The sequence below is a fragment of the Cyprinodon tularosa genome, unplaced genomic scaffold (genome assembly GCF_016077235.1).
Source record: "Cyprinodon tularosa strain WSP-4 unplaced genomic scaffold, ASM1607723v1 ctg71, whole genome shotgun sequence".
NCBI classification, from domain to species: domain Eukaryota; kingdom Metazoa; phylum Chordata; class Actinopteri; order Cyprinodontiformes; family Cyprinodontidae; genus Cyprinodon; species Cyprinodon tularosa.
In genome coordinates this window covers 689,872-709,142 of record NW_024039463.1, presented here as the reverse complement: position 1 = coordinate 709,142, position 19,271 = coordinate 689,872, and the positions used below count along the sequence as shown (strand labels likewise).

The following is a 19,271-nucleotide window of genomic DNA, read 5'->3' as shown; positions in this document are numbered from 1 at the left end:
AGTTAACAGTAAAATTAAGTAAAATAGCCAGATTCTGTCTAGATTTACTTAATTCCTTTAAGGTAATTATACTTTAGGTTTAAACAAAGATTTTGAACAGTTTTCAAAACTGATCATATTTTCAATCTACCTTTCTATCCTTTTCAAGTTTTTTCAATAAAAGGCAGTGAGATAGAATTTAGTTTCTGCTACTGTTGGTCAGCTGGACAAAAGAAGCTTTCTACATTTCCCTCTTCTTCCAATAAAAGCAACTTCCATTTTCTCAAAGATAGCCGTTCTTATATTGTAGGTCATATTTTCCATTGCAGCAGTAATTGTTGCTTTCTGTTGTATACAAATAGATATTTTACCAGATTACAAATTTTTATTTTTATTTTTAATAAATAAGCGCATTTAGTAAGAATTTACCTTGCCTACTTACATAATATTTTGAGTAATTAAATATCAGTTCAGCTTATCGATCTAAATCACAATTTTACTTTTTGCTATTAAAGTGAAAACTATTTAAAAAGAAGGGAAATCTTGAAATATGGTATTGCTATTATTCTTTTTCTTTGTTTTTGTAGGTACAAGGAGGTTTGCCCATATCCTGATCCCTCTTTCACACAGGTGACCAAGTACCTGGATGTACCAGAGACTCTAATCACAGACTTTACCTCAGGTTCAACATACCACATCCAGGTAGGATGAACAATTTTACCAAATTTTTCATGAGGACTCTTCTTTGGTTGGCTTATTAAAAAGGAGTTAGGTGTTATAAAGCTAATCTGAGAGTTGGACATAAGTGCCAATTGACCAAATAATTTCAAAAGTGTTGGAAGGTGTAATTATCCTTTCTGCCTCTGAGCAAACATTCCTGGAAGTATTTCCTTTGTCTTATCATGTGGCTTTGTGGCAGATAACACAAAAGGACCTCGTGATCTGATTTGAAAAGAATGCAGGTAATTGATCCCGATTACATTATTAATCAGGTAAACAGATCTATGGATCAGCAAAGGCTCTTTCCACTGCCTGTTGTCACTGAGCTTGAATGCGATCATGCTTATTAGTTTCAGAATCCATTAACCGACCGTGACCTTTATACAAATGGACTCAGAAACTGACACACTTGCTGATTATACCTGCACACACAGGATTTGTTTGAGGGTTCATATGGGATTATGAAAGCGTGTTCATGTATCAGGTTACTTCACCTCCTCATCATTTGTGTTGGCTCTCCAGCTTATGAATGCATCTGCACACAATTCCTGGACCACTGAAAAGGTGTCACCTTTGCCACTAGGAGTCATAGCATAGTCACTTTATATACTCTACAAAGAAGACAAAAAACTATTTAATATAACCCTCAGTCCTGATAGTGTTAAGACAATCCTTTCAGAGCCTACTGTAGATAGAAGTCCAGAACCCACCCACCCCCATTTATTTTAATCAATGAATCAATTCATAAGGCTGTCTGTGTTTATTCTAAAACCTCAACATCAAATATAGCACTACTATCACTAGTATCAGTATTAGTAAGGATGTTTACCGACGCATCCATTAACCTCTAACTAAAGCCTTTATAGCTTTAGCTGCAGTTTCAGTAAAACCCAAAGTTAATACTGTAATTGAGCGGTATTGAAATATTATCCCTCCAGGAATCACATATTGTTTGGCTATTTTTCACACATTTTTAATTTTGCCTCACTGTTTTTGCAACTCCACTAGTGGTTCCACACTTCCTTGCCTCCATTGTTTCAAGTTGTTTTCCAATTATGCACCTGTGCAATGTTGTACCTCTGATAAGATTGTGTTATTATGGTAAATATACACAGAGGGGCTTTATTTTCTAATAAATTGAACAAAAACAAAGTGCAAAACAAAAATAAATATAAAAATAAAACGGAAGTATGATGCAGTATTTTTTCTGAAAAACTTTGTATGTGATCAGAGGGAGCTACTGGGGTATAACTCTGAAGGTGTTAAATTAGACTATGGCTGCTTAATTTGAGAAGAATAGACACTGTCTGATAAAAGGTTATGATGCTCTAAAATTTTCCTTCATATTTTTTCAAATTAAACCTCCAAAATGTCTGTTTTTTTTATTGGAAATATTGTCATCTTGGGGAAGTAAAAAGAGAATCGAAAAGTGTGGCGCGTATTTGCCTTCAGCCCACTTTGCTCTAAAACACTGAAGTATAATACTTTAAAACCAATGTCCAAATAAATGCAGCAGCTGAAGGCCTCTGTGAAGGCATCAGAACTTTGTTAGTGAATCCTAGTGAAGAAATCACTACAATAAAGACAGAGTTAAGATTCAAAGCCATGTTTGGCTATAATGTAAAATTGATTTGAACATCAGCAGCACATAACTAGAACAACTAGATAGTACAACCCCCTAGTCTGAATGGCAGGCTTTAATAATCAGGGAACTTTTTTGTTACTCCAGAAGTGCTGCATAGATCTAGGTTGTTAAATTACTAGATGTGTATACTTTTTCATTAAATACAGATAGCTTTTCCTACCCATGCAATAAGAAGTCAGATTAGTTGCAGCAAAACAATTTTTTTTGTCAGCATAAAAGTATTCATCTTCCTTGGGGTTAAAATTTCAAAGGAAAAAAAATGGGAAGTTTACAGGTAAGGCTATATGGATATAACAGCCTATATAAATAATAATAGTACAGTTACTATTCTCAGGGGCCAGGTTTGATAAAGGGGACATATGTCTGTGATCTTGGCATTAAGAGCGAGCAGGCTGCTTACAGTAGGGCTGCACACCAAATAATGACACATTCTATCCGATTGACAGCAATTTGATGTGAAACGTGGTTTACTGAGATTTCTGAGCTACTGTAAGAACCAACTAGAAATGTTTTTCATGGCTCATTTTTTTCCTTGTTTTACACCTGCAGTGAATACCAGACAATGATCCCCTGTTGTTTGTGCCGTTCCTCAGTTTGATCATGTTAAAGTTTAAATCCTGTTTGACAATTATTTACCCTATGAAGATATGTTTACTGGGATGTTTAAAGAGGGAGTGCTCCAGGCAAAATAACTGGGAAGCCTTGAGGCGTTAACACTTAAAGGGGCAATCACCTTTAGATATAAAAGGGTCCTGCTGGCCTGGAAGCTAAACACCACTCGCAAGAGCCACAAAGGACAAGCTATACAGTGAGATTTATTTAATATTTGCAGCCCATAGTAATACTGTAGACTACCAGATTTCCTGATCCTCCTGGTTTAATACATAAAATAATTTCTTCAAACACATCTACATCTTTAGTTTACATCTGGTTTTGAGTCACTTTATAACAGCAATGCATGTTGGTGCTTTATTAAAGGTATAGTGGAGGATGTTCCTTTTTCCGTGTGGATCATCAAAATAAGTTAACCCCCTTAATTTTCATTGATTCCGGTGATAGGTGTACATAAAGCCGTACTACGTGCTCCTCCCCATTTTAACTTACCGGTGGTGAGTCTGACATAGTGGAAAAAATTGCAAATCTACTTTTGAAGAGTAAGCTTGTATGAGCGATTCAAACAATAACTTTTAAACAGAGCGTGCACAAGGAGAAATGCGCTTTTGCAAGCTCAGGCATGGCGTTCCCTTTCGTGAGTGGGTACAGGGTTGTGCATGTGTATTTTTATTTTTCTAAAGTGGAGAGGGCAGGTCTTTTCAAAAATTCGTGAAGATCCTCCACTACCTTAAAGTGAAATATACTGTATTGATGCTGTAAACTATTCGTCTTTCTCTGTTTAGGTAGCAGCTATGTCTGCAGCTGGGACAGGGCCATTCGGCAAACCTTTGTACATAAAGACATCTGAGTCACGTGAGTTGTAAAGCATCCCCTGCATGCTTTCAAAATAACACTTCTGCGAGGTCAAACTTGTGTTTTTCTGTGATTCCCCACAGCCCCTGGCCTGGTGACCAATGTGACGGCGTATGCTCAGAATCACACCTTTGTCATGGTTACCTGGTTCCTGCCACGCCGCATAAATGGCCTCATCACCAAGTTTGCTGTCAAAGCAAAGCATGCTCGAACGGGGCAGACAGTTCGCATGCTGGAAGTCAATGCAGAGGAAATCATGACTGGAGCCCTCCCTCATTGCAATGTACTAGATCCCCTTCATAAAAGCGGAACTTTTATCCAGAATTATCCTGGAAAACTTCTCTCTCTGCATAATTTGATGTCTCCAGGATGCGGCTGATATCTTGTCACGAGCGACTCCCAGCCCCTTGGAGATAACAGCGTCGTCTCCTCCCATCACCCTCTCTGCCGTGCCACCCGCAGCAGCTTGGAACGTGCCTATATCAGTAGGAGTGGATCAGCTGCGACCTTACACTGCCTATCTTTTTGAGGTTTCTGCCTTCACCTCTGATGGAGAGGGACAGGTAGCCTCCACCATGGTTCGCATGCCAGAATCAGGTGTGTGGAAATCAACAAACAGCCCTAAATCTTTATTGTAAATGAGTATTTGAAGATTTTCATTGTAATTTAATTAATTACTCATGTCAGCACCGGAAGATCCGCCTGAAAACCTATCAGTGTTGAACATGACATCTAGGTCAATTTCTGTGTCGTGGAACTCTCCAACCATCATCACTGGAAAATTCAGCTATGTGCTTTACCTTTATGGACCTACAGGTTAACTAATATTTAAAGTAGTCCAATAAATCTATACCTTGAAAAAACTTAACACAAACTGAAAAATCCTTTTCCTGTTTTAGGGTTTTTGTATAAAAACAGCACATGGGACATGCGTTTCCTTTTTACTGGATTGACTCCCTATACAAGGTATATTGTGGCTGTCCGAGCTAAAGCAGCTGGAGAGGTGGGACCAGCAGCTGAGGAGGTTCTAACAACACCAGCTGAAGGTATAATAATAATAATAAAAAGCACTTAAATGTTTCATGTTACACTTATGTTTTTTTGAGTAAGAAAGCCTTCATAGAAATATTTGGATCAACTTGTTTCTGTCCGTAGCACCCAGCGCAGTTCGGAACTTGGAGGCAGTGGCCGAGGATTCAGTTTCAATTCGTGTTAGTTGGAGAAGCCCTGCCCAGCCCAATGGTCCCATAATTCGATACAGGCTGCAGGTCTTGGCTGACAGTACTCTGCTGCAGGACATCACCCTCACATCAGGGGTGAGGCAAACATTATTGTCTCCACAGCTTTGATCTTCTACCTTAAAACTAGCAAAAATACAGTTAAGTGCAAAAAAAGGTTGGATAGTGTTCTTACTATGAATAGTTAACAGTATAATTGTTCCATACAACCTGACTTCCTGATATTCTTACCTGTATTTAGCCTCTATCCCATCCCAACGTTATCTATCTGTATGACCCTGTGAAACCTCTCTTTACATGTCCATCTATGTTCCCTTGTGACATTTTTTCCTTCACCTGTGCTTGGATTCAGTTGTTCACAGACCGTGGGCCATATTGAAGGGTTACTGACTCTCTCTGCATGAAGTGTTTTGCATGAAATTCACAAAAATCATCTGTTTGTTTTCCTCAGCAAAGAGCACTTTCGTCCTTGCATTGGCTGTATCTTCTGCGTACCTCGTTACAAAATGCAGCAACTGCATTAAGTATTGACATTCCTCTTGCCCTTCTTCCATATATCCTAGATTTATGGAGTATATAAATTATTGCTGTCATGCAAACAGATTGCTCTTGCCCATCCTGTTGTTTTATTGGATGGCCATATCTTGTTAGTTTCAATGTGTGGCATAGTGAGTCCTTTTCAAACATGTCTCAAATACATCTTTTAAATGTACAAGCTTTATTTTTCTTTACATCACCAGGCTTTCTTAAAGAAATTATAAAGCGGCTTTTAATTTAGTACAATTTTCTCTACTTGTGGCTTCAAAAAGTTCTACACCTTTTAACCTGTTGCTAAAAAAGTCAGTTTTCAGTTTTAAGTAAACTGTTAAAAGGAGAATAGCTAGCCAGGGAGTTGACATTGGCAAATATTTAACTTATACCTTTGCCCAGGAAAACTGAAACCTCCCTCATTTTTTGAATCTATTTTCTTCATTAAAGAGGTTGTAGCCTGATATTTTACATATCAGATCCTTTTGAACTTGTCTTTGAAATTTTTTTTTATGAAAGAACTTTATAAAACATTTTGGACCTTTTTATACACCTTAAAAACAGAATTTGTGTGTATGCACAGTTGCACACACATTTTTGTGCTCTTTATATACTACATCTGGATGTATCATTATCGACATAGGGAGCTTGCCAATGGCTTGTTTACCATTGTTTCTCTGTCTCTAACACAAAAGTTTAAAAGTTACACAAACAATAACAACCGACTACCCTGATTGATGGAATCATGGTAAGAGCAAATGGGTTTACTTTAATACAGGGGTCTCAAACCGGTTCCAGAAAGGGCCGTGTGGCTGCAAGTTTTCTTTCCAACCAAGCAATAGCACACCAGACTCTCTTTATCTCATCAAGTCATCATGTTCAGATTGCACACAGTTCATGGGATGACTGGAGTCTGGTGTGCTATTGCTTGGTTGGAAAGAAAACCTGCAGCCACACAGCCCTTTCTGGAATCGGTTTGAGAGCCCTGCTTTAATACCTTTCCACGATGGAATAATGGAAATCAAGGAGGAAAACCAAAATCCAAAAGCCATTTTGGGCTTCTTTGGCCAAAACCCAAACAAAAGAACCACTTCAGACTCTTCATCAGGTTTTAACTGAGGCCAGGCACAGACATTTTAACATAAAAAAAGTACTGTTTTTGTTTGTTTCTTTTTTGGTCCAATTCAATCTGAGAAATGTAAACAACAAGAAGAAGCAGTTTCTCAGCGCTCTCATGAAGCTACTACAATCTGGCAACGCCCAGCCCAGCTCACATGATTTTATCCTACTTTACTACCCCTTTGGTGCAGAATCTTGTGTATAACACTACTAATGTCGATTTCATGTTGACCTTGGCATTAACACAAGAGGAATTATCATTTTATATATTGTACAGTTTCAATGTAAAAAAACATTAAATCTAAATAAAAATTTTGCTAAAATAAGATTTTTATCTGCACCACTATAGTAAAAATACATCCAAGTCCTGTGGATGTGAAATAACTAGAAAAACAGTTTTTTTTTTTTAAAGAAAAAGTTGTAGCTATAGTGTTCAACGTTCCTTTTAGTTTTTCCTCTTTTAACTGCTTGAACTATTAGATGTCACAACAATCTTGTTTATTTAAAAAAGAAATAGTTTTTTTTATTTTTTTTATTCACATTTTAGTCTGACATGTACCTTTTATCTAGCACATGTTTCTTAGTCTATACTGTTTCTAAACACAAACTTAACTACACTTCCTGCTTCGCACTGGTACAGATTTTCCTTGCGTCTTAAGTAATATGTATTGCAGAACTTGTAAATCATGGCTGTTATTTCAAACCTAACTTAGATTTTAAATAATTTATTATCTATGACCTAAATAGGACTTAACTTTTATCTTCTTTCTGCCCTCAGAATATAACAGATTTCTTTGAGAATCAAACAAATCATCCTGTTGTCGACAACCTTCTGAGGCGGAGAAAGAGATCTGATGAGCTCACTCCCGTCACGTCTCCACCAGCGTTTACGGCTACAATCTCAGCTCGCACTACACCCACCGCAATGACTGCTTCCAGCTTTCACCACTCAGAAAATAGAAGCACTGATCACTCTACTAACACAGATTTTCAGCCTACTCTACACCCTGCGATCGCTGATGAGTCCAGCCCGGGTTATGAGTCAAAAAACGTCACTCCATCCTCTTTGAATGTCGAATCTAGGACGTCTGCAATGTCCGTGATTTCTGTGTCACCTAACACACTTCCATCCTGGCTCATACAGCAGTCACACACAGAGGCGGTGACCTCAGCTGTTTCTAACATGGGCCTGACTCCAGGTCAACAGCGCCTGTCCACACGTGACGCATCCTCTGCAGGACGAATTTCAACACGCAACGCAGCAGTAACTACAGGTTAATTTACTTTAAACACAACTTTTTTTTTACCTTCTTCTGCTTTAAATATACTGTCATGGACAACATGTTCTTGTTGACCACTTGTCCAGGTGTAACAGTAAGAGAAGAAGTGGTGGATGTTTTATCCGAGGAGCTTTCGTACGTGGTGTCGGATCTAAATCCTTTTACTGATTACACATTCAGAGTTACTGCCTCCACCACTGCAGGAGAAGGGCCTGCTACAGATATCACTGAGAAGACCAGTGAGCAGGGTACGAACAAAATCAACATTTTCTAGAAACAGGAGCCAAAACACAGAGTTTCTTAATCTGCAGCATATCTTGCCTTTTCTTTCTAGTTCCCAGCTCTGTGCTAGAAGTGTCCTATCAAAATATCAGTTCCACATCAATTCTAGTAAGTTGGGTCCCACCAATCAATCCCAATGGGCGGATCACACATTACAGCATATATGGTCTCAATCTGCGCAGCAATCAAGCCCTAAAGTGGGTTACTAACAACACCAGCATGCTAATATCAGGTAGAGAGCTCATTCAGTTCAAAATTATAAATATTTTTGTGAAGATATTTAGTTCTCTTTTTTAAATCTATGTTCTTTGGAGCCTACGTGTGTAAAAGATTAATGCATGTTTGTTTTTTTGTCTGCCTTGCTATGTAGATCTGGACAAGTACACTGGCTATAAGCTACGTGTGGCTGCATCTACAGCGGTGGGAGAGAGCTCTCTGTCAGAGGAGGATGATGTTTTTGTTTTTACTTTAGAGGACGGTATGAAATTATCACTGAAAACACATAAATCTACCAAAAAATCAAAATGTTAATCTGGCTTTCAATGTTGAAAGAATTAAACTATTATGGAAATTTAAAAAGCATTATTAGGCCTTCTAAAATTTGGAAGTATAAATACTTGAGCGGCTGTTGTGTGTTTTTTTTAACTTGAACCCTAAAAACCTCTTTGTGATTTATGTTGTATATCTCCCTCTTAGAACCTGACTCCCCTCCTGATAATCTCTCTGTGGTAGAAACGAGTCCATCTACAGCCACTCTGACCTGGTCTGCCCCACAGAGAGCTAATGGAGTGATCCAGTACTATGAGGTCTTCTATGAAAACGACTCGTACTCTGAGATGGTGAACACCACTTCTAACAGAGTCACGCTGATCAGTTTGGCACCTTTCTCATTTTACAACGTGTCTGTGAGGGCGTACACACGCTACGGCAATGGCAACCAAACATCTGAAACTTTGCACCTGCTGTCTGGAGAAGATGGTGTGTTGGAGGCTGTAAAACTTTATTTAAACCCGTTGAATTTGGCCACATTTTGTCATGTTATAACCTAAAATGAAGTTACATTTTTGTTTTGTAGGGTCCTAAAGGATGAATAGGAATAAACAGTATCTATTCATTGCAAAATACCGTAGTTTCAGTTCGACTGCACGGAAAGCATTTGTAAAACTCCACCGCCAAACAGTTCCAATATGATTTAAACCATACCTTCAAACGGGTCATTCTAAATCTATATCATGTGGACTAAAAGTCTGGCTCATGGACCATTTGATGCCTTCAGATGAATTTTTTGTTGCCTGCAAGTACAGTTACGTTTGTACTTACTGAACCTCCAGGTGCTGTCTATGTATCTTTCATGTATTAACAGGTTTTCTTGCTGGATTGTCTCCTTATTTTGTTTCTACCACTTTCCTGTCAACTACAAACAGCTTCACTATGTCTACGAACATTTATATATGAGATTACAAATAAAAACAGATTTTTTTATATATATATATATATATGATATTGCATTTGATTTAAAGTTGGTGATACTGGATTTATACTACATCGTTTTAGGGTATCAGACACAACAGGGTGAATACAAATGCTTTCTATGCTTTTCATCTTTTATTCATATTTCATTTAAAAAGAAAGTATAAGCAATGCTATTTACAGTTAAATAAATTTAAATTAAAAGATTGTGATTTGAGTTTGTAACATGACAAAAGTGAAAACTTTTTAGTGTTTGATACTTTTGCAAGGCAGTCTTTAAAAATGCATACAGTACATTCAAGGAGCTCTACAAGCTATCAGACCAAATTCCGTAAAAATTCAAAAAATATCCACTGGACTTGGTTTTCAAGATTTGAAGACGTTTCGCCACCTCTCCAGGAAGCTTTCTCAATTCAAATGTCTGGATCCGCAGTGAGGATCCCACTGCGGATCCAGACATTTGAATTGAGAAAGCTTCCTGGAGAGGTGGCGAAACGTCTTCAAATCTTGAAAACCAAGTCCAGTGGATATTTTTTGAATTTTTACGGAATGACTTTGACCTGGATGACTGAGAACCTTCATCAACCTATCAGACCAAATGTTTATCCTCTCTCTAGTTCCAGGTAGTCCTCCATATGGACTGTCCTATGAGTCAGTCAGTCCCAGTGAGGTGAATGTGACATGGAACGCTCCCCTGCAGCCAAACGGGGTTGTTACTCACTACAGCCTGGAGCTCTGGAACTCCACACACTACCTGAACCTCACCTCACCGACCACCTTCCTCCACATCACGCACCTGAGGAAATATGCTCAATACCGCATTGTGGTTCAAGCACACACTCGGGCAGGGCCAGGAAACTTCAGCAGCGAGCCACTCAACATCACCACACTTGAGGATGGTGAGAGGGATGGGCTTGGGTTTTGGGTTTTTTTTTTTAAATGGGAGGAGTTCTGGTTAATATCCAGCTCCTGGTGGGATTATATCTGAATGATTATTTTAGCGGCTATCTGATAAATCCTAATTTTCCAGCCAGGTTTTTCTACCTGTTTTAATCTCTGTTTCAGCTAAGGCTAATGATGTTACATCACAGGTTTCTCAGCCTATGGGATCCCCATTCATCTCATCCAGAGTCACAGTCTAAACATCTACATACTAACAGAGTTTTTTGTTTTAGGAGAGTATTCCATTCCTCGCTCTGCATTTGTATGGGAGCAGTCACATTTTTCTGCCTTGCACTTTCCCCAATCTTTCAAAAGTTGATCCACCTACCTTTTCAGTTCATCTTTGTTTTGCAACACTGGAAAGTTTTTCTCCTGCATCTTAGCTCCAGACACTCCCCCTCAGTTTCTCCAAGCCAGGAAGTTATCAGACTATGAGGTAGAACTGTCATGGGAGCCACCACTTAACGCCAACTCAGAAATACTCTACTACCTTGTCAGAGTTTGGTGAGTTTGGAAATCATAATTACTCTCTTTTTATTTTCTTCTTTGCAAGTCTGAAGTTTATTAGAAAAAGACCTGACAGTGCATCATCAGTTGTTTTCCGTTTGTCAGGAATGAAACTACTGAAATGTGGCAGAATGTGACAGAGACGTCGGTGGTTATTAATGTGGATTCAGAGAGTCGCTACAATGCCTCTGTCTCCAGCTGGACTAGACTGGGAGATGGAGGGGTGCTGATCTATATCAGCTTCACCACCACAGAAGCAGGTACTGCAGACAGCTGGCTTTATTGTTGCTTCACATACAAACTGATGTTTTTCTTTGTGTATTTCAGCATGATGTTCTTTCAAACCATATGTTCTTTCAAACTCCTGTCGTGTGTTTCAGAGCCATTTGACCCACCACAGAATGTGACAGTTGTCAATGTGACTGCTTCCTCTGTCACCTTGATGTGGCAACCACCCACTGAACCGAATGGGATCATTGTGCACTACACTATTTACTACACTGATAACGGTACTGTGACAGAAAAGGTAAATCAAAGGTTTGGCTAAGGTATTGTTCTTTAAATTCATACTTCTCCCAGCACAGCACTCCTATAGAACTGTAATAAATGATTAATCTTAGGGTTTCCCAAACATATTTCTTTTATTATTTTAATCTTACAGATAACTATTAAGTAAAAAAAATCTGTTTTGTTTAAAGTAGTTAGACACCTTCAGTGTCTTTCATTGGCCACTCTGTGACAGACCAACATAAAGAAGAGAACAGTTGTGAAATTAAAATACAAGGACAGTGTAAATGTGAGGGTGGAGGTTGGTCGAGGACCCAAATACAGATATGAGTTCTTGTAGGTTTAATGTAGTCAAAGGGCAACAGAAACAAAATCCAAGAATCAAACCAAAAAAACAGGAAACGTCAAGATAGAACACACATACTGTAGGGAGTCAAATAACAAGGACCCAGTCCTGAACAACTGCACAGGGAGAGTATATATAGGAGACGGAACAAAGACCGGGGTAATCAGTTGATATGGAGCAGGTGTGGATGGAAGTGACTAGAAGGGAGCTAGGGGAAAGGAGACAGGTACAAGAGGGCAACAGAGAGTAACTCAAGACTGCTTAAATATAACACAAAATGGGAAATAAACCAAAGACCAACAAAACAGAATTACTTAGATAGCTGAAAACTTAAAATTCAAAGTCTAAAAAGGGAGAACCATAAAAGACAAAGGCTTTTGACCGCATGCTGAATTTCTGTTCAGATGTTGGTGCACTTACTTACTGCTGCAAACCACTGAAACTTATGTATATGTTTTGATCGAAACCCTTCTGTTGGATGTTTAGGGTTGTTCTCCTGCTGGTACAGTGGGTGAACCTCTAAACCATCACAATTCTTTTACAACCTTCAACTACTGTGCTCTATTTATCTTCCTTCCTCTTCTATTTAGCTATGAACAACTTCCCCTTCTTTATTGAAAACAAATAAATCCCTGCCAGCATCATGCTGTTACCACCAAGTTTCACTGTGTGGATGCTGCTAAACAATATAGTCTGCCATTTTGTTTTGAATTAAGACTAAAGAAATCAATGCAAATCTCCATTTTCAGTGCAAAATCAATATATTAACCATGTGTGCTGTTTTGTACTGATGTATTAAAGGATAACTGACAGAATAGCTCTCTGTGAAATTGTCAAGGGTTGAGAATTTATTTTCTAATTTAACTCTGCTTTAAATGTATCTTTAACTTTTTTCGTTATTAAGTGTTAAACCTTAAGGTCCTCCCTTTCCCTAGTGTTCTCTAACAGATCTTTAAGGCTTTTAAAAAACAGTTATAATTGAATTGGGGTTATTTGTACATTTTGTAACTATTCACTATTTTTTTTTTTTTTTTTAATGGGTGGAAGCAGTGTTTAGGCATGTTATTAATGTTTAGTGTTTAATACAGATGCATGCCAGATTTTTGTACTCAAACAAACAGTAAGTAGAGAATATTTTCTAAGAGAAACACATAAAAAAACTGAATGTTGTCTGTTCAAAGATTGCAAGCAGTGGTAATTTGCCATTATGCCAGAAAGAATGACATATCCTGCTGGGTCTTAGTGGCCTGTTTGAGATCAATACCTTCCTTATTATTATTTCTAAAGTCTTTGTATACCAACTCAAATGTGCAATTGTATAAATGCCTGACTCACTATGTGAAAAATGATCACAGCACTATTTTTGCCCACAGAGAGTTCTTGTGACAGACTTACCTGTCCGTTACTCTCCCAACTCACCCTTCATCTACACCGTGACTCAGCTGATCGGAGGCAGCAATTACACCATGTGGATGACTTCGAGCACCATACAGGGCGATGGAGGGGTCCAGTCAGAGCGTATAAACCTGCTCTTGCCGGAAGACGGTCAGTCAGAAACACAAACAAACCCCAGACTGCATATATCTACATATATTCATATAAATAAAATATAAATACTTATTTGAAAGGTCTTTGAAGGCTAGATGATACAAGTAATAATTCAGAACATTACTGGAGGGCAAGTCTGCACCCTTTTTTCACATCTCCTCTTACCTTGAAATAAAATTACATAAAAACTCTGCAATAAAGCAGGTTTCAGGCTGGCAGTCGCAGGAGAAAACTGCCAGTGACTCAGAACTGATTGGCAGTGACAAAAAAATGACTTTTAAATGCATAAAAAAGTAAGGGATGGAAAAAAAACCTGAAAATATAAGTTACTTTGGATAAAACATGGAGCCAATAAGCTTTGTGAAAGTTTGACTGGTTTTATGATACCAAGATATTGCTTCTACAGCAATAAAGTTTGCATATTTAATTGTGGTTATTTTTTGCTTGCTGTAGTAAAAGAATCAAAGTCTCTAGGTTTTTATGTGATTTTGGGAAAAATAGTGCAGACTGCTACCAGACTTTAGAGCAAACAGATTCTGTAATGTTAATATTTTGTCTGTGAAATATTTTCTGTCTCTGTATGTTCATACTGACCCTGTATCTCTGCCTGTGCTCCAGTTGCTCCACTATCAGCCAAACATCGGACCTCCAGGGCAACTTGTCACCCCTGCCAAGCCAAGCCCAGCAGGGGCTCGCTCGCCGGGTCATAGACTAATGACTTTATAACCATTATTTGTTCTTATGGTTAAAAATTAACATTCCCCTTTATTTACCTTTTTTCTACTCTGTGTATCATGATGTATTTCTGAAGGAGCTGACAAAAGGATGAGTATTTCTTTAACTTTCCTTCTAACTTTGCTATATTTTCAGTGTTGAACTTTCACCCCGTCATCCCCATGTGCATTTCATGTTGTGCTGCTGATGTGATTGAGTATTCGTCTGTCTCCCAGTACTGTTAATGCACTTTTCAGCTGTTCTAATTCATGTCAATTTTAAAATAATGCTTTAACCAATTTGCTGTTTATTTCCAATAAATGCGACTGTGTTTTTGATGATTGACACCCTCATTGTTAGAAGTTCCTTTGTTAAGCGTCAGTTTAACTTGTTACTGCAGTAGTATTTGCGTAAGAGTAACACAGTTTTACTTTTTTCATTTTCCAGTGCCAAGTGACCCAGTCTCAAACCTGACGGCTCAGAATTTCAGCTCCACGGCCATCATTGTGAGCTGGGATCCTCCCACTGAGCCAAACGGACGTCCATACTACATACTCACCTTACAGGAGGCAGGGATATTCCCAAATATGACCAGCCAAGGGATTCCGGCTGTCAACAAAACCATCAGGCAAACTACTACAGACAATGTTTTCCTGTTTACCCGACTAAGGAAGTATTTCCCATATGTACTGACTGTTACTCCAGCAACTGGTGCTGGTCCTGCCTACAACCAAACAAGCACAAAGTACCTGAGAACAGATGATGACAGTGAGTCTATGGAATTTTATTTTTTCTTACATCCAAGATTCAATGTAATACATTCTCATTTATGTAGGTTTGCCAAGATGAGCTGGTTACATTTTACTGAGGAGAGCACCTTACAAAAGAACTCTGATAACTATAATGTTTTTCAAAATGCAAAAATAAACTTTAGTTTATAATATGTTAAAATTTTTATATGAAGAGCTTCCTTCTAGTTAGATTGAACCCTTTTTAAATTCTTAGATAAACTCCCATGCAACCCCTGGCTGGAGAAATCATCTTATAAGTGAAATGAGTCAACAAGTGTGTATCTTAAAGATATAGTGGAGGATCTTTGCAAATTTTTGAAAAGACCCACCCTCTCCACAAAAAAATGCACATGGCAAACCCTGTACCCGCACCCCTCTTGTTAAAGTTGCTGCTTGCATTGCTCATACAAGCTTTCCAAAAGAAGGTTTGCAACTTTTCCACTATGTCAGACTCACCAAAATGGGGACGAGCACGTAGGACGGCTTTAGGTAAACATACCACCAGAATGATTGGTAATCAAGAGGACCACTTATTTTGATAATCCACCTGGAAAAGCAACATCCTACACTGTACCTTTAATCTGAGCATTGTGGTTGCATCCTCTTTATGTGTGAAGGCTGTTTTTTTTTTTGCTGTGTCAGAGTTGATAGGAAGATTTTCCTAATATAGAACAATTCTTGAAAGCTGGTAGATTTCCCACCAAAGAATATCACCTGAAACTGCCTCAAAAGGTGATTGTGAAAAGTATTCACCCAAAATGTCTGAATCCAAATGACTCAGAATTTTACATTTTACAGATGGTGGTGAAGATTCTCATTCATCCAGGTCATAGTCATTCCAAAAAAAGAAAGTTGATAATAATTTAACAACAATTCCCTTTAACGACCCCCCCTTTCAGAGACTTAGACGGGTATGGGTTATAGGCTAACAAAAGAAGCCAAACGACCCCATTCCAAACGGGTGGACCCCTTCGTCCGTTTTAATTAGCATGTTTTAAAAAGCAAAAACAAGGTTTTGATGGGCTTCTGTAGAAAACCTCGAACTCAACGCTTGTCCTGACATTTTGAATTGAAAAAGCTTCCTGGATGAGAAGCGAAACGTCTTCAAACTTGGAAACAAAGTTCAGTGGATTATTTTTAACTTTCTTTTTTTGGAATTACATAATACATAATTTTATTAGATAAAAAAATTATATTTTTGACCATATTTATATCCTAATTAATGTACATTAAAATGTGTTGTTGTAAAGAAGGAATGTGAAAAGCGTCCTACAGTACCTTTCCAAACCAGTTTATATTAGTATCACCACTCTGATCATTGGATGTGTCTGTTTATTAGGTCCAAGTTCTCCTCCATTGCTGTTGTCAACTAGAAACCTTTCTTCGTCTTCTATCGCTGTGGTATGGCAACGCCCTCTGGAGGCTAATGGAGAGATAACAGAGTACACCCTCACTCTGTCTGGACCTGAAGGCACCAACACAACACAGACCACCAACACCTCAGTCATCCTTACCGACTTGGTGTCGTACACGGCTTACAACCTCACCATCCTAGCCTCGACGCGTAAAGGCTCAGGGCCTAGCCTGCTCATGCAGCTTCACACTGATGAAGGCGGTATGTTAAGAAAGCAGATCCAACAGATTTCTATAACGCTGAAGTGAAGTTAAATATTTTCCTAACTTTGTCTTCCAGGCCCCTCCACCCCTCCCGGTAACCTGACTATATACAACCATACAGCAGTTTCCGTGTGGCTGACCTGGGATCCTCCTCTAGAGCCTAATGGAGTTGTGATAAAGTACGGATTCAGGATCCAAGACCTCATCACACAAACCGTCACACATCGGGTACTGTTAATTTCACACACTGAAAGCTTCTTCACAATAACAACAGTACACACACAACCCAACCTACACACACACACACTCCACAGAACCACTCAGTAAGAATCAAACAAACGGGGGATAATTTCACACTCCAAGTATTGCTCTGTGGTAATATTATTCCTAAACGCACGTGCGCATTTATGTGCTGATACACTGATCTTATCCACTCCATCGGTTAAGTCTGGATAACTAAATCTTGTATGTGTGTTTCATTTTGGTTGTGTGTTGAAACAAATGTAGAATTCCTCTGGTTCATCGACCATGGAGCATCTGTCAGGCTTCAGGCCTCATAGCTCCTATGAGATCAGTGTGTACAGTTACACCAGAGTGGGCCATGGGAATCAGTTCAGCAGCCCTGTGACCTTCACAACCAATGAGTCAGGTAAGACTCACACTAGGGAAAGTAACACATGTGCATGTCTACGCTTAGATTAGTGTTAAAGTTTATATTTCCAGGTGAACATTTTTTATTCAAATAAAAATATTTTGTTTTCAAAAAGACATACAGTATAGGAGCAACTTGGATTGTTACAATGAAAACCAAATTTATGAAGAAAGATCCAACTTCCTGGATGCCAAACTAACAATAACCCCAAAATAAGCATTTGTAATTTTTATTGTGTATTTATCTTTTTAAAAAAACTGTTATTATTAGGGCATTCCTACATTAAAAAATGACATTGCCTTAACTTGCCTGTATCTAAAATTACGTCAGGAAAAAAATTCTTAAAACATTTCTGAAAAAGTGACAAACAAGGCTGCACAAGAACTGACTTTCCAGCATGCAATGAGGAAGATTACTTGTAAGCCAAATAAAAAAATGTTTGAAAACTGCAGAACAGAACAGTAGGAGTATGCTAGTGTTATTAAATATCAACAGCCTCTCCGACTGCAGGGCAATGCTTTTCCAGTGGAAAAGCATGGTCACAAGTTTAAGAATCAGCTTTGTTTACTGGTGATAAGTAGATATAAGAATTATAACCACAGGAATGAGATGCCGGATCCAAGGGATGGAGGCAGGTATTCTCCATGGTGTGGCTGTACCCAGGTTTAAAGCTCTGTCGTTTTGATAGAGCTACCTTTAAAAGCTTTAAAGGCAATAAATGTTGCAAAGAGCAAGACAGATCCAGAACTTACTAGAACCACACTTATAGCATCTCATTTGCATTGTTAATGTATTTTTACAACTTTAATCAGGGTTGCAGTATCAATCAGTAAAACTCTAAAAGAAGCCCTGAGACCTTTTTAGATGTTTACCTTTGGCTGTCAATACAGAAGAATAAATATTGCAGCCATATTAGGAGCTATGGTTTGAAAAGGTTCAGAGATTCAGTCTCAAGCCTGAGAGCAATGTTTCTAAAGGCTGGTTTGTTTAGGAAGGTGAGTAACAATAATACAATCTCAAGGAAATAGATATGTGACTAATAATTTCCGGTTCTGATGTTAGACAGTAAAGATGTATATCGCTGCACCAAAGACTGCACAGAAAGATTGAACGCAAAACTGCAGGCAAAGTGTACTACAACCTTCAAAAAGATTCTAGATTACAGAGAGTTTTCATTTCTAGTATCATTCTTTCCAGGGGACAAAATGGACTTCTGTCTTGTTTTGATATCTTGGTTCAATTTGGCAAGATATTGTTCATCCTCTAACACAGTTAGAGGACTAGCACTAATGTAAGACATGAAGCTTTAATACCTTAAATAGATTTAAACATGTACCCACATTTATTTATAGGAGGGACGACAAAAGCAACTATGGGTGGACAAAATATTTATTCTTTATTCTTTGAAAGTGAACTGAGGAGCTTCTAAAACTTGTAAAATGTAATTTTAAAACTGTTTGTGTTGTAAATATGTCAAAGGGACCATTTTATCTTACATAATCTTAAAAAATGGAAACAAAAGAGAAACATAACATTTAATTAAAGCAGATTAACAGTGACTGCTGTGATTTTGGAAATAGCTACTTGAAAATTATGACTAGCTTTAACTTTTCCATATCTACAATTAAGCTGCAGGGCTCAACGATAAGCTGAGTTTATATTGATGCACAGAAAGGATGGAAAGCAGATTGAAAAAGAATCAAATATTTAATGCAGGAGAGCCCTACCAAAGAGTTACGAGGAAATATACTTCTGTTTCAAAAAATAAACGAGGGCCTAATAGTTGTTTAGAGAACTAATGTGATGTTTGTGTCAAAATATTTAATTGACAAGAAATGCTCTAAAAGAGTAAGCAAAAATGTAAACCCCTTTATTGTCCCACAATGGGGAAATTGACTCTCTGCATTTGACCCATCCCA

At 38.2% G+C, this 19,271-nt stretch overlaps 1 protein-coding gene across 1 annotated transcript in view; it reads left to right on the top strand.

Annotated features, from left to right (window-relative positions):
* Window positions 1–19,271, top strand: part of ptprq (protein tyrosine phosphatase receptor type Q) — a 51,346-nt gene that overhangs the window by 8,699 nt on the left and 23,376 nt on the right. The window contains exons 8-28 of the mRNA XM_038268737.1: window positions 567–681; window positions 3,742–3,811; window positions 3,895–4,094; window positions 4,180–4,408; window positions 4,499–4,627; window positions 4,711–4,857; window positions 4,967–5,127; window positions 7,475–7,970; window positions 8,063–8,224; window positions 8,311–8,490; window positions 8,629–8,736; window positions 8,955–9,236; window positions 10,346–10,627; window positions 11,054–11,174; window positions 11,283–11,437; window positions 11,558–11,703; window positions 13,404–13,575; window positions 14,740–15,060; window positions 16,423–16,698; window positions 16,777–16,928; window positions 17,208–17,349. Coding sequence (XP_038124665.1) covers window positions 567–681; window positions 3,742–3,811; window positions 3,895–4,094; window positions 4,180–4,408; window positions 4,499–4,627; window positions 4,711–4,857; window positions 4,967–5,127; window positions 7,475–7,970; window positions 8,063–8,224; window positions 8,311–8,490; window positions 8,629–8,736; window positions 8,955–9,236; window positions 10,346–10,627; window positions 11,054–11,174; window positions 11,283–11,437; window positions 11,558–11,703; window positions 13,404–13,575; window positions 14,740–15,060; window positions 16,423–16,698; window positions 16,777–16,928; window positions 17,208–17,349 — 4,046 coding nt within the window. The remainder of the gene's footprint in view (window positions 1–566; window positions 682–3,741; window positions 3,812–3,894; window positions 4,095–4,179; window positions 4,409–4,498; window positions 4,628–4,710; window positions 4,858–4,966; window positions 5,128–7,474; window positions 7,971–8,062; window positions 8,225–8,310; window positions 8,491–8,628; window positions 8,737–8,954; window positions 9,237–10,345; window positions 10,628–11,053; window positions 11,175–11,282; window positions 11,438–11,557; window positions 11,704–13,403; window positions 13,576–14,739; window positions 15,061–16,422; window positions 16,699–16,776; window positions 16,929–17,207; window positions 17,350–19,271) is intronic.